This window comes from Neopelma chrysocephalum, unplaced genomic scaffold, assembly GCF_003984885.1.
Source record: "Neopelma chrysocephalum unplaced genomic scaffold, ASM398488v2 Primary Assembly neopelma1_75, whole genome shotgun sequence".
In the NCBI taxonomy this organism is placed as follows: Eukaryota; Metazoa; Chordata; class Aves; order Passeriformes; family Pipridae; genus Neopelma; species Neopelma chrysocephalum.
In genome coordinates, this window is record NW_020897736.1 from 7,471,119 (window position 1) to 7,484,826 (window position 13,708).

The following is a 13,708-nucleotide window of genomic DNA, read 5'->3' on the forward strand; positions in this document are numbered from 1 at the left end:
TGTAGCAGTCCCAGCCTGGTGCTGGCTGCTCATCAGGCAACCCCGGCCCCTGCTAGAGCTGGCCAAGGTCTGATTTGCCTCTATTTCTCTTTGGGAAGAGCTGTACTTTCTGTGCAAGGAAATGAGTTCTCAGAAAAATACAGATATGGAAAAAAACCTGAATGGAATGGGTTTTTTTCTTTTTTTTTTTTTTCTGATGTTTTGACATAAAAATACTGCACCAGTTTTAAACCAGCAGTCTGGAAATTGGTAATTCATGGGCAACTGCTGTGGCCCTGCACATGAGGAGAACTGGAAAGGGGCACAGTGCCCCTTGTCCTGGCTGCTCAGGGCTGTGCTGCAGTTTCTGGGTAACACGTGGGCCCTCTCTTGGTTAATCAGGAGGGGAGGACATTGTACAAGAAAAAGGCTTTGCTGCATTTGTGCTGATGTAATTTTTTACTGTGTCTCTTGTTTATTTTCTCCCGAAAGTTGCACCTTTTCCTAGGGCACCTTCTAGCTGTTGCAGTTTGCTAGGGGGGTGATTGCTGCCCTCGGTGAGGATGCCGAGTGCACCTGCAAATTTGAGGGCAGTTTTAGAGGAACGTGGCAGGGAGATGGCTTGGTGTCCAGGGCCCTTGGCTGGCCAGAGGTAGAAGGACCACAGGGAGAGGTGCCTGCCAGGGGTGATTTTCTAGAAGAGGAGCAGCACAACATTTGGCTATTGGAGAAGAAAAACTGCAACAAGGCAGCGGAAAGTCATGGATAACACTACAAAGTCCCCAGCATTTTCTACATTCTACTTTGTCCAGATATGAACTGGAGCCTTTGGAGGAGTTTATTTTCTGTGGATGACAGAACTAGTTTGAGTTCAGTCTTTTTAAAGCCAGGAACACTTTACTTCTACTCTCCATGGCTGCCCTTCTCTTTCTTTTTCCCCAGCAGCTATGCAACACGCTAAGCATGGGCCAGAGCAGCCCTGGCTTTGCCCAGAGGACTCCCTGAGCCCCTGTTTTTGGCAGTGCACATTCCCCTCTGAAAGCTGCTCTTGCACATGTTCATCCTTCCCTCTGCCCGTGTCCTTCCTCTATCCAGGTGTGTTTCAACAGCATCAGGCAGACAGACAGGGGTATGACAGAAAGTTGTGTGGCTCAGCACACTGTCTTCATTCTAGTGCCTGATGAACTGGGCAGCAGCTTCTGGTTATCTTGGATAGGGCTGGTGAGGATGCATTGGCAGTGCTGACATCCAGCCCTGTGCCTGAGCCCTGCCAGAGGACAGCCTGGGGGTGCTGGTGCTGAGGGTTCTGGTGGGACTAGCTGCTTGAGAGGCTTGGAGGAGTGAGAGCCAGGCAGGTGGTAGGAAAGCCCTGCCAGGGCAGTCTTGGCCGCTGTTCGATGTGATTTTAGGGTGTTGTTAAGAGCAGTGGGCAGCACTGCATCCCTCTGAGTGCCTGCTCGCGGCTGCTGTGCTGGTCATTTGATAGCTCCTCGGTGCTCCTCAAAGGCATAAAATGGAGCAATGCCGGATTAGATGTACCCACTGCCCTTGGTGAGCGCCGGGGAGATACGATCCTCGCTCTCCCGCCTCCGACCTGCTGGCGCCCAGTGCCGTCACCACGGCAACGGGGAGACACAGCCATCCGCATGGAAACGGCCTTGCTGTGCCCAGCAACCGACGGGGGGAAAACGGTTCAAATGGTGAGTTGATAGAGGTGAGGGGCACCAGCACCCCTGTGACAACCAGCGGGGAGCCCTGGCCCGTGCTGCTGGGCTGAACCCACATCCTGCGGGATACTGCGGCACCGGCACCATCCCGGCGTGTGGGACTCTCCTCCCAAAACATCGCCCTTGTTGCAGTGATAGCGTGTGCTCTTGCATCTGTGACCATGAAGGATAGTTTTCATTGCTGCTGCCCTATTTTTTGGGGGCTGGTCCTGAGGTCAGGGTAAGGTCCAGATTATCTGTGCTGATACCTGCAGCAGTGTAGGTAGGTCACTGGTTCAGCCCTGACCGGTGAGTCCTTAATGCTTGTAAAATCCCTCTTTGTAAGGGAGAGGGAGCAATTGGCAGCCAAACAGGGTCTCCTGCAACATAGGACAGACAAATGTCATCTCGACAGCGTGATTGTGCAGTGCAGCCTGTCTGGCTTTGGGCAGCAAAGTCTGAGTTAATCTCTCCTCATCCTGCCTCCTACCCTTTAAATCCCCCATCGGCTTCTTCCCCAGAGAAGGCTCAGATTTGAAGGCAATGTTGGTGCTGACCCGCTGGCTCTGATAAGAAGCCCAGCAGGGTTTGTCCCAGTTTTACACTGGTCCTGTGGTGACTGTGCGACCACTCTTGGCTGCAGGATCACCAGGAAGGGGATCTCCCCAGCCAGCAGCACTGCTCCTCTAGGAGAGGTTTTGGTAAACAGGGCTGATTTTGCAACCATGTCCAAGGACAGATTGTTTCGGAGCATCTCCCAGTGCTGGAGCAGGCTGCTTCCCAGCTGTTGGCATTACAGAGAAGTCCAGTGGGCTGGAAGGTCTAAAGTAGTTTGCATTCCTTTGTCAGTTTGACCCTGGCAGCTCAGAAAATTGGTATTTCTGTGGATTTGGCAGGTACAAAATGAAAGGCAGCATCCAGGCCTTGCCAAGGGGCTGTGTGAGAGCCACTGCTGACAATTAGGAGAACAAGTTGTTGGCCTGCAGGCTGCTGCATGAAGAGACAGGAGTCCTATTTCACCTCACCTTGGGACCTGCAGAAGGGGCTGGGAGATGAATACATGTCATTCTCCTGCCCATAGCCCCAAGTTTTATTTGTTACCTGGAGCTCTGTGTGCGATGGGGAGCCTGGCCTGTTCCTGTGCAGAGGAGCAAGAGGAGAGAGAAAAGGGCCAAAAGCTGGAGTCTTTAATGATATGGCTGGGAGGGATGGTGGACATCAATCCCAGCTGCTCCGGGTTAGAGTTTGGCTTTGCAAAATGAATCATTAAGTGGAAAGGCACAGAGGAGGGATTTCGGAGCCCTTGCAAGGGAAGGAAGGTTTTGAGGACTGTTGTTGCTGCAGGGAGAGACTTTGGAAGTTTCTAAATACAGCTCCTTAGAGTGGTGAACAAAAAGCCCCAAAGAGCTGGTTGTGGTGGCAGGGAAGACTCCTGAGCAAAGCCACTCTGTGCTTCTGATGTGGGAGAACAGCAAAGGGGAGCGCATCTAGCCAGATTCTGGAGAGCCCTTCCTTGCATCCTTCTCCTGACCTGTACTAACTCTTGGACCACAATTTGTGAGATTTTAGACTAAGGAAATGGGTGTGGTTTTTTGGTTTTTGGGGCTTTTTTATATTGTATTTTCTCTTCATGCATTTTTCCTTCCATTTCTTTTCCCAACCCACCTTTTCATTGCCTGCATTCTCGCTTAGCATTCAGCCCCTTGTATCCAACCCTTTCTCCCTTCTACCTCCTTTTTCTTGAAAAACAAGTGCTGAAGCTGCTGCCAGGAGCAGCTATCGCGAGCAATCGCTGTTAGGGCTCCATAGCTGCCAGGGGGTTTGGGTCCAGGTGCACTCTCAGTAGATGTGGGCATAGGAAGAGAGTTAGGGACTCTGGAGAAATGAGTGCCACTGTCAAGTGGCACTACTGCAGGAGAAGCTTGGAAAGCTCAGCGGAGGAGAGGTGAGTGGTTTCAAAAAAAGGGAATAGCATTGAGTCTTGGCGCCCCTCTGCATCTCCCCAAGAGGACCCTGCAGCTCAGCTTCATCATCAGCTTGCGGATTTGGATGCTCTTAGGCTGTTCATTAGTAAAACCTTTGAGCAGTTCCTACTGTGGTTGAGTACCCATTAATGCCTCTTGAGGGGAGCGGAGAGCGTTGGGAAAGCATAAAAACAATCTGAGGGTCCTTGATCTCTTTTTGGTCTGAGGGGTCATAGGCTGAGGTTGGAAGGAAAGAGGGGCTGAGCAGGGACGACAGGCACGAAAACAGCACCGTGATTATCTGCTGAAATCTGAGTACAAAAACACCACCTGATTTGAACTGTTACTTCTCCAAGGCCCCCCGGGGGTGCTTTAGGGTTATAAACACCTACTCAACAACCTGCTTTGTGCACTTTTCGAGCCAGGTATTCCCACGGCAGAGGAAGGCCAGCAAAACCTGCACAGATGTCCCTAACAGCTGCAGCTGGGCTGCTCTAAGCCACCCCTGCTGCTACAGTTTATTAGCACTGCAGGGTCTGTTCCCTTCTCCCCCTTCTCCTTGCTTGTGTGTACAGTCAGCTGTTAAAGGACACTGACATCACTTAATGGTTTAATTGAATCTCACGAAGGGATCGAAATTGGCTGCCTGACTCTTGTCACTGAGATGCTCACAGAAGAAATAGTAAATCACCAAATCAGCAGATAAAACTGCAGCTCTGGGTAGAAAGTCGTTGTTACTGGGGTCAGGGAAATAATTCCTCTTTGCAGAATAATACACTATTCAGGAGAAGGCTGGGGGCTATTTTTCCAAGCCACCAGGTACCATCCCTGTCCAAGGGAAGGGTAACTGAGTTAAACTAACTCCCCAAGGTGGTGTGCACTCAGTAAGGGGTAAACAGACCTCAGGCAGCATTTTATAAGTCAGGAGACTATTCTGCATTTTACAGAGGGATTTATAGGGATACAATGGAGAGAGGTCCATGTGCTATTTTAAAATGGAAGACAAGCCCCCCAGAAAAGGCCAGGGTTGAATTCAGGATGAAGCTTTGCAACCAGTAGCAGTTTCGGAGCTTGTTTCACAGAAAAAGTCATCTTTGAGCACAGGGAATCAGAGGTTATGAGGAAGTGGAGAGAAGAATGTCCAAAAGCCATAGGGAAGCCCAAAGGAAGAGGATATGAACCTAATGAGGGTGCTAATGCTGTGGCCACGCTACTGACAAGTAAAGTAATTGCTGCTCAGGAGGAATGTGAGCCAGTAGAAAATGCTTTCCACCCAGGTGCCAAGAAAAGCAATTAGAACTGGTAAACACCAGTGGCTGACTAAAACCGGGCCCTTAATTAATAGTTTCATCTGAAGGGTAAGGAAATCATTAAGCACTATTGGTGTCTATTAATTCCCTGCAAGAGGAACCACAATAGAGAGTTTTAAGGCTTCTTTCACAGTACAATGTGTGCAGGAAGGAGTGTCCAAGCCCTTGCTTTGTGCTCTCGTGCCTCACTGACTGCCCCAGAGCCCTGGGATGTGCTGCAGGATAAACAGCTTGGACTGAGCATTAAGCATGGCTTTGGGGGTGCTCCATCAGGGCAGGAGAGAAGGTGGATGAAAAATGTGACTTCAGTAAGAAGCTGCACAACTCAAGCACTGTGCCAGGGAGCTCAGGGAGAGTACAGGGAGCTGGGGCTCTGGAGGACAAATATTGCAGGGTACTGTAGAGATCCAGCTATTGAACCATGGAGAAGAGACTCAGCCTCTTCTGTCCAGCTCAGAGGGTGCTACAGGAATGTCAGCTGGAGAAAGAAGTAGGAATATCTACCAGAAGTAGGCAGGGCAGAGAGGGACATAAAGCTTCCCTCTGTATAAGCAGTGGTGATGCAGTGACAGACTTCCTAAAATCTTCACAAATACCCAAAACCCAAGAGTGTTAAAGAGTGGCCTTTACAAAGGGCACAACCTTGATTCTAAGTCTGGGCAAGGCAGAGATTTATTCTCATTGCTTTATGACTGTTGAGTCACCCACATACTCTTCCCTGAATTTCAGAAGGACTGCAGGTCTCTTCACAATCTTATTTTTCAATTTGTTCTATCATCTTTATGTGACGTGGGCACTTCTGCATTGATGCAACTGGAGCAGCCTGTGGTAGAGAACGGTAGTGTTTGATTTTCTCAGTGTGTTAAGACAGTACATTGCTGATAAACCTGCCAGCAGAGCCTGGTGCTCCTCCTTACTCCAGGCTGGTCGCTGTGCTCGGCACAGACACCAACCCAGCCTTGCTGTAAGCACATCACACGTGCCCTCCCCAGCCAGCTGCCTGCATTCACAGAGTTAATCTTCACAGTTTATAGCTGACCTGCCATCTCCTCCTTATAAACAGGAATATGAAGTCACTAGAAGCTCAGCCATATTTCTGGAGCAAGGGGGAAGCTCTTCTAGTGTGTCAAAACATCTGCGGAAGAGCTTCTCTTCCTTGCTGTCAAATCTGTGACAGCTCAAGGAACTTCCCTTTAAGATCACCTACCCTCCATTCAAATTCAGACAGCTGGACTAAGGTAGGGGACTCATCTGAATCTTGTTTTCTTCTCTTCTGTCAAATGCAACTCAACGGGCTCTTCTAAGCAGAGTGATTTCTTTCAAAACCTGCCGAATGCCATTCAGCCCCATGAAGGAGGTTCACTGCCTTGTTGCCATGGCACCCTTTCTCTAAAGAGGAAGAAAAATGGTTAATTATGCAATTTAAGAAACTACAGAGGAATGACAGAAAGAGAAATAATAGAAAGGAAGATTCTGGGTTTGCAATAGAACTGCTGGCTGCTCCAAAATATACCCTGTTTACAGGAGAAATACCTGCCCAGTGCATGCTGTATGGGCCCAGGGCTTCTCTGGCAGCAGGGTTTTTGAAAGAGGTGCCCTTTGCTAGGCAGTGGGCCTCTGCCATCCAGGAAATCAATCCTGTAATCAGTTACTGCTGTTACCTTCCCTGGTTAATGCTCCAGACATATTCCCTTGGCAGAAATTCTGGGTGGACCTGGGACAGCAATAATACATCACAGACCGATGACAAGCTCCTGCTGCTTGTGGTTACACAGAGGTACAGTTCAAGGCTTAAGTGTTTTAAATCTCCTTGGCAGCATTTCATTGTTCCTCAGGCCTACTAACCCCTGCTTGCTTTCGCCAGGACCCTGGAAAATCCAGTTGGTGGTGCACAAGGCAGGGCCAAAGAGCCTGTAAGCACCAAACCTGGCAAGATCCCAGCCCCTTTACATGGAATGGTGCTTTGCTTTGCCAAAAGCAATGGCAGGCCAATACAGCCTGGGCAAAACAAAGCACTGCAGATCTTTGCCAGTAATGGATCCAGTGCTCTGTGAACAGGGAGAGCTGCCTCTCGCATGGCGCAATCAGCTATGTGAGCCAGGGGGAAGGAAAGAGTTACCCCATGCCTTGTTTCCCAATATGTGCACTGAGAGAAAGAGGGAAGGAAGATGATGTGACCCCATGCATTTGTTTACTACAAGGAAATTGAGACCTCAGGCTCCCCTTCTAACAAGGGCACTAATGGCACAGAGGGCTAGGCAAGAGCCACATACAGTGGTAAAAGGAAGAGAGCAGTTAAGAGGCAATAATAATTCAAAATACTCTTGGGAACACAGCAGGAATGGCTGTCAAAAGACCAACATTTTAATCAACAAACTTTGTAGACAAGAGGCTTCCCACTAAGGGAGCACATGTATGCCTGCTTTCACCACCAGCTTCTATCACCTGGGCTTTTAAGGCCCAGGATGGTCTCTCCTCTTCAAGCTTCCCTCAGCAAGTATTTCCAGGGAGGGAGGCTTTCCAGAGTCTGTCACGGGAGCAACACTCAACCCAGTTCCTGTTGGATGGACTGATGTTGAAAGCTGTGTGTCTCTTCCAATGCCCCCTCACATTCTCCTGGCTTTCCGAGGGCGGCAGCCGTTGTGGGGAACTGGGGTGTTGTCGGTGATAGAGATCACCTCCAAACCTCCCATTGTCAAACCCTTGATGGCAGCCTGCAACAAGACAGCATATGACACACTGTTACCAACACATTGAACAGCACAGAAGGGAAAAAGCTCTGGGCAAAATGGTTTGGTCCCCCATCCAAAAATCAACTTGTTCCAGTGGTTCTCACTTCGTAATTATTTTCAAAATAAGTGACTTGTATCAGAAAACCCAGTTTAAACCTATCTGCTTCAGTTCTTTTTGCAGTGTTACCATCAGTTTTCTTCCTTTAACTGTAAGAAGTCCCAAATACAGCTTTTATTCTACCTCTGAAGTCCTACAACTCTAAAATTCTAATAATTCATTACAAGGAACTTGAATGATGAATCCTTTACATCTCATTCAGTGATGTTAATTGAGACCAGCCTGAATTTAGAAAACATGCATGAGAAAATAAAATATGACAAAGAAACTCCGACACCTACTTTGCGTCCCGGTCCCAGTCCTTTCACCATGACTCGCACGTGCAGTACACCCTTCCCACGTGCTTTCTGTGAAAAGAACAACTGGTTAGTGTTCTTTTTGAGAGAACTGCTGCTGGCCTGGCTCCCTGGAGTCTGTCATTCCCTTCTGACCCATCATCATAATAGTATTTAAGTAAAAATAAAGACTACTCAGTAATGGATACAGAAGACATATATGGGGATTGTTGCACAGAATCCAGGAGCAAAGGAGGCTTGGATATAGCCATGGCAATGGTTCAAGAGGACTTCTGTGCTAGACTGTCAGCTCTGCAGACAGAGAAAGCTTTAAAATCAAACTATCTGTGATCTAAAGCCAAGGCAAAAAAGGACATATCCATGGATACGTGACTGAAGTGGCAAGGGACTAACAAGGACTAACTCAAAGCTGTTTTCCCTTCCCTAATGCGGTGACTTTTTCCCTGTGACAAGTAGATTCCTTCTGGAGAGTAAATGAGAAGTGCAGGCAAGCTTTAGATTTGCTGTGCAGGAGTCCACACCTCCAGTGCAAAAATTCTAGAGGCTTGCAAATTGGAAATGAAGAAGTGCTGTACAGCACAGCCCTGCTGCCACCACGTGGAGGGAGCTCCTCTGGCTCTCTGTCTCGCTGTGTTCTGGTGCAATTAACGTACTAACAACTTCAACAGTGATAGAATAAATCTGTCCAAGCACAGCTACACAGCTATTAAGAGGCTCCAATGATCACAGATTAATAGTGAAGATGTTCTTATATTCCTCTGAGTCAATCACAATAAGCTGTTGGCCAGCAATGGCACCAAACACCTCTGACATGAAAGGCTGGAGTGAATTCCACCTAATGTAGGATGAGTATTTTCAGTTTAACCTGGCCTCATTCTGCTGTACTGAGGACTGTGACATAGCCAGCCTCATCTCCTCTACCTAGACACCCATGTGGTTTTTAGAAACAGTTATAATAAACCATATGTGGCTGGAAACTACATGTGCAAGGACATCACCTTCTCTGAGTGAAACTGCTGGCAGCAGCTCAGTTCTCCTGTGGCAGAGACCAAATATTAAACATCCAGCCAGTAACTACAGCCGCTTCTCAGTCCCCCCGCGGTGCAAAAATTGAACTGCCGCTGATTCAGGGGCTACATTCCCAAAATGACTGAGAGATGTTCACTTAGGAAAAAAGGAACTGTGCACAGCTCAACTCACCCTCAGGGCATTTCTAACAGCTGTTTCAAACACACTTTGTCTGTGTGCAGATGAAGCTTGGGACGCTGACAGCATGGAACAGCTCTGGAATGCTGCCTGTGAGCCAGGCATGTGCCCAGGTACCGGGAGGTGGGAATCATCGGTGTGGACTCACCACAGCTGCTGCCATGGCCGCGGTTTGTGCCGCAATGGCCGTTCCCTTCTTGGCATTCTGGAAGCCTTCTGTGCCACAGGACGTGTGGGCGAGCGGCCGGCTGTCAAAGCTGACCACCTGGACGTGGGTGCTGCAGAGAGAGATGGGCAAAGGGAGTAAGCAAGGTGGAACAAGGCTTTATGCTCATTTCTTCTCGCTCACCTTACTGTCACAGCTCACTGCAGGACTCCTGCCTCCCTCCTCCAAGCCACCCTAGCTCAGCATTCCTTTTCGAGGCATCCCACTCACTCAAACCTGCTGCAGAGCCCTCCCAGCAGTGACCTTTGGTCACCCCACAGACCCTGAGCGAGGTGGCAGAAACTTTCTGGATAAGGTGTCCTTTATCCAGGTACACCTCAGATCCCACTCAGCCCTTTCAGACCCACCTCTCATTGCATTTTACCTCTTCTGCTTATTAAAAAAATGCACAAAACATTTCTAGAATTTTGAAGACCTTTAGAAACAACAGTTAAGTACCACAGCAAGGATCACTGATGAAATACAATCGTCTCTCATGGAGAATATGGCGGTTCTTTCAACAGCTGCACAGTGGCAGTGCTAGACCAGAAGGCTGGAAGTAACCTGCTGTTAAAGTTGTCAGCATCTGATTATTCATATCAGAATGTAGTCAAAATGTATAAAAACAATCTTATTGCTTTAAAGACATTCTAAGGACAGTTACGTCTCCTGAACAGCACTGAGGTTTGAATCAGTATCATCTTCTCTGTCATGAACACCACTTTTTTTCCTTTGAACCTTTAGATCAAAATCATGACAGGCCAAAGCACGGGTATGTCCTGAACTTTTACTTTGCGTGAGAACAGGAACGGAGGAGTTTATTTGCTTACTTGTTGTACGTCGCTTTGATGTGCGCTATTGGGATCTCTTCATAAACCTTTCCATCCCATCTCATGGAGCTCCTCTGCAGGATTAAAGGGCTGAGGAGCAAAACAAGAGTTACCAGGCCTCGCTCTTTAAACATTGCAAAGTTTTACTTCACATTGGGAAATGAAGAAAGAAGGGACCGAGTCTCCGAAAGACACAAGCTGCGTTTCTGATTGAGTCAAGCCGCCCCCTCCCCTCCCTCGGCTGCAAACCCACTGGAGGCGATAAAACCTCGCAGCGAGCGGCAGATGGCAGCGCCCTCCCGGCGCGGCCTGGCCTCGCCTCTCACCTCTGCTCGGTCGCGCTCTGCTTCTCCGTCTCCTTGGCAGCCGCCCCTGCGATGTCCTGCAGCCTCGGGGGGCCGGTGCGGAGCCCGCGGCACAGGGCGGCGGTGGCGCGGGCCCTGAGGGGAGGAGAGAACGGTGAAGCACCTGCGCTGGGGGGTGTGTGGGGACCGCGTGTAGCGATAGCGGGAAACCCCCAGAGACCCTCCCCGGTGTCCCCGCGCTCCGCACAGCCCGCCCCGCCCGCTCCGCTCACCCCCAGCCCGCCCCGAGCACCCTCTGCCCGGCAGCCACCACGGCCGCGCTCATGGCGGCGACTGCGACCGCGACCCGCGCCCCGGGAGCGGCGGCCGCGGAGCACGACGGGAGCGGGGAGGGAACATGGCGGGGCATTGTGGGACGCGCGTGATGGCGGCGCCCCTCGGTCGGCGGGCGGCGGGTCCGGCTCGGTGGGTTTGCAGCGCTGCTGCTGCTGCTCGCCGCCCGTGGAGGCTTTTCGGCGCGATGTGCTTGCTGAGGCTTCCCCGGATCACGCAGCCTCTGGAGAAGGAGGAGGAGGAGATGATGGCGCTTATGGGGCAGGTAGAGGGGGCTGGTGGTGGGGGGTGTTGGTGGGGAAGTGGCGCCCTCAGGCATGAGGGAAGAGGAGCATCAGGGGCTGGTGGCCTTGCACACACAGTCTGATGTTGCTTCCCGAGTGCACTGTATGCTATTTACACTGCATTTTGTGGGTGTTGGTGCTCTTGCTGCAAACAGGGAAGCCTGCTCAACCTCAGGGAAATTCCCATTACCTTGTGCTCGCTGAGGTGGAAACAATGCAGCTTGCTAACACCCGTAGTGCTGTGGCTCAAGAATTCTTTATGTTGCCTTTCTAGATAGAGCTGGAGAAAAGCCACTATTCGGATCACGAAATCCGTAAGCTGGAGGAGGAGGAGCTGCTCAAGAGGAGGAAGGAAAGCCTGTATGATGATGATGAAGTGACTGGCAAGACGGTTATCATGGCTCAAGACCTGGAGGACAAGTGGGAACAGAAATTTCTGCGGTTCAAACCTGCTCCACGGGTAACAGGTACAGGCTGAAGTTTGTGGTGGGTGAGAACACCCAGATTGTTTGCCAAACGGAGTGCAATTCAGTAGAAGGAAGGCGTTCTTGAGTCTTTTTTGCTTTAAAGAGAGTCTTGACTCCGTGGTAGCACCATTAGCACATGAGCAATTAACTGACAAGGGAGATCAGTGTTCCCATGCCAAAAAAACGTGCGTGTTCAGCTTTACCAGAGCAAAATGGCGAAAATAGATATTGTTTCCAGACAAGAGAAATGTTTGGTCGCTTGGTTCCCAAGCTCTGTTTAGTTCTCTTGCTGATTTTTGTCAAGGTAGGGGTCCAGACTGCTTGCTATAAATTCCTTCTGGAATTGAAACAGGAGTGGGTTCCAGCTGAATCCTTCGTTGATTTCTAGAGCAACTGAGAGCACTCCGGTCTAGATTTTTTTGTCTTGTTCCAGCATGTGTTGGTTTTTGGTAGATGCTGATAAAAAGAACATTCGAACATCGTTGAACAGGAAGCTGGACAGTAACCTGATGCTTCTGGTGAAACAGAAAATTGGAAACCAGGAGCTGTGGCTCCTGCCTCAAGCGGAATGGCAGCCTGGAGAGACTCTGCGAAGCACAGCTGAGCGAGCCATGGCTACGTTTTTGGGTGTGTAGTCTGCCCTGTGCTTGACTCTCCCTCTTCTTTGTCCCAGTGGTTTTCTTCCTGTGCCCTGTCTGAGGGATATTTGCTGTAGTGAAATTACTTGCCACCTGCTGGGAAAAGGCATTTCATGGGAGAGGGCTCAGCAGGGCAGACTTTTCTGGGAAGATGTGGGGTAATCGGCTCTGTACTGCAGCATGTGGAGGGCTGGCAGAGAGCTGTGAGTTGAGATCTCTGGCTGCCACCAGCAGCAAGCAGTGCCAGGTCTGGCCTTTGTGATCTGATTCTGGAGCATCACCAGACACCCCCTGAATGTCTGGGCTTGCTCCAGGTGTATGGCTTCTCTTTCCCTCTTGGTGCCGTGTAATAGCTTTTGCAGCAGATGGGTAATGATGGCAAACCCATGTGTCCTTACTTTTCACTGTGGGTTGGCAAAACTTGGTACCCTCTCCCTCCCTCCCTCTCCCACTCTGAGAGGACTTGCTGGCCTCCAAATGAGCAGTTTCTTCATGAGAAAAGGCTCACAGTTGTCAGTGTTTCTGCCGCAGAGGAAACAGTCACTCTGAACCAGAGGCAAGGAGTGGCTTATGGTTCCTTTTTGTTATACAGGAAAGCAGTTACTGTTGCTGTGTGTTCTTATGTCTCTTTTTTTTCTCTTGCATTGCTGGGGTGTCGCAGGAGATCACATTCAAGCCAAAATCCTGGGGAATGCACCATATGGGATTTACAAGTATAAGTTCCCCAGAGCCATCAGGACTGAGGATAATGTGGGAGCCAAAGTCTTCTTCTTCAAAGCCTTCCTGCAGAGCACTGATTTTACCCAGACAGAGCTGAAGGCAGATTACCTGTGGGTCACAAAGAACGAGCTGGGAGATTACCTGAAGCCGGAATACCTGAAAAAAGTCGATCGATTCCTCCTGGACTTGTAAGCGACGGGCTGTGCTCCAGCAGATGGGGAAGATGTGGGACATGGCTCCAGGGAGGAGCACGGCTGCTGCTTTGCATGGTCTGTGTGTATGAGATGTTAACTTGGGCTCTGGAGGATAATTTGCCTTTGCCTTATTTCTCAGTTCTCTTCACTGGCCCTGTACTGAATAAATATTAAAACTTATACTCGGAAGTGAAGCTTTCCTGAGGGAGTTCTTTGCTCTTGTTGAATTCTCCTCCTCCACCTCTTCTGGAAATGCATGTTGTGATCTTTCCCTCTCCCAAGAGTGTGATTCCCTGGGGTTGTGGTACCCGGGAGGCTTGCTTTCCTCCCCAGACTCCTGTCACAGGCTCAAGCTCAAATGGTTTCTCCTCGCAGTGGCTAATGCTTGTCTCTGGTACCTACTGTCTGGTAAGAGCAGCAC

General features: G+C 49.8%; 2 protein-coding genes across 2 annotated transcripts; one reads left to right on the forward strand and one right to left on the reverse strand.

The window, feature by feature from the left end:
• Window positions 1-7,301: 7,301 nt before the first annotated feature.
• Window positions 7,302-10,991, reverse strand: MRPS11 (mitochondrial ribosomal protein S11). The gene is made up of 6 exons (XM_027688255.1): window positions 10,924-10,991; window positions 10,673-10,786; window positions 10,347-10,436; window positions 9,460-9,589; window positions 8,091-8,156; window positions 7,302-7,673 (listed from the first exon to the last, which is right to left on the reverse strand). The coding sequence occupies exons 1-6, from the start codon at window positions 10,974-10,976 to the stop codon at window positions 7,566-7,568; spliced, it is 561 nt and encodes a 186-aa protein (XP_027544056.1). The 5' UTR covers window positions 10,977-10,991; the 3' UTR covers window positions 7,302-7,565.
• A 57-nt stretch (window positions 10,992-11,048) lies between these two features.
• Window positions 11,049-13,481, forward strand: MRPL46 (mitochondrial ribosomal protein L46). The gene is made up of 4 exons (XM_027688254.1): window positions 11,049-11,249; window positions 11,543-11,735; window positions 12,189-12,362; window positions 13,035-13,481. The coding sequence occupies exons 1-4, from the start codon at window positions 11,049-11,051 to the stop codon at window positions 13,283-13,285; spliced, it is 819 nt and encodes a 272-aa protein (XP_027544055.1). The 3' UTR covers window positions 13,286-13,481.
• The last annotated feature ends 227 nt before the right edge of the window (window positions 13,482-13,708 follow it).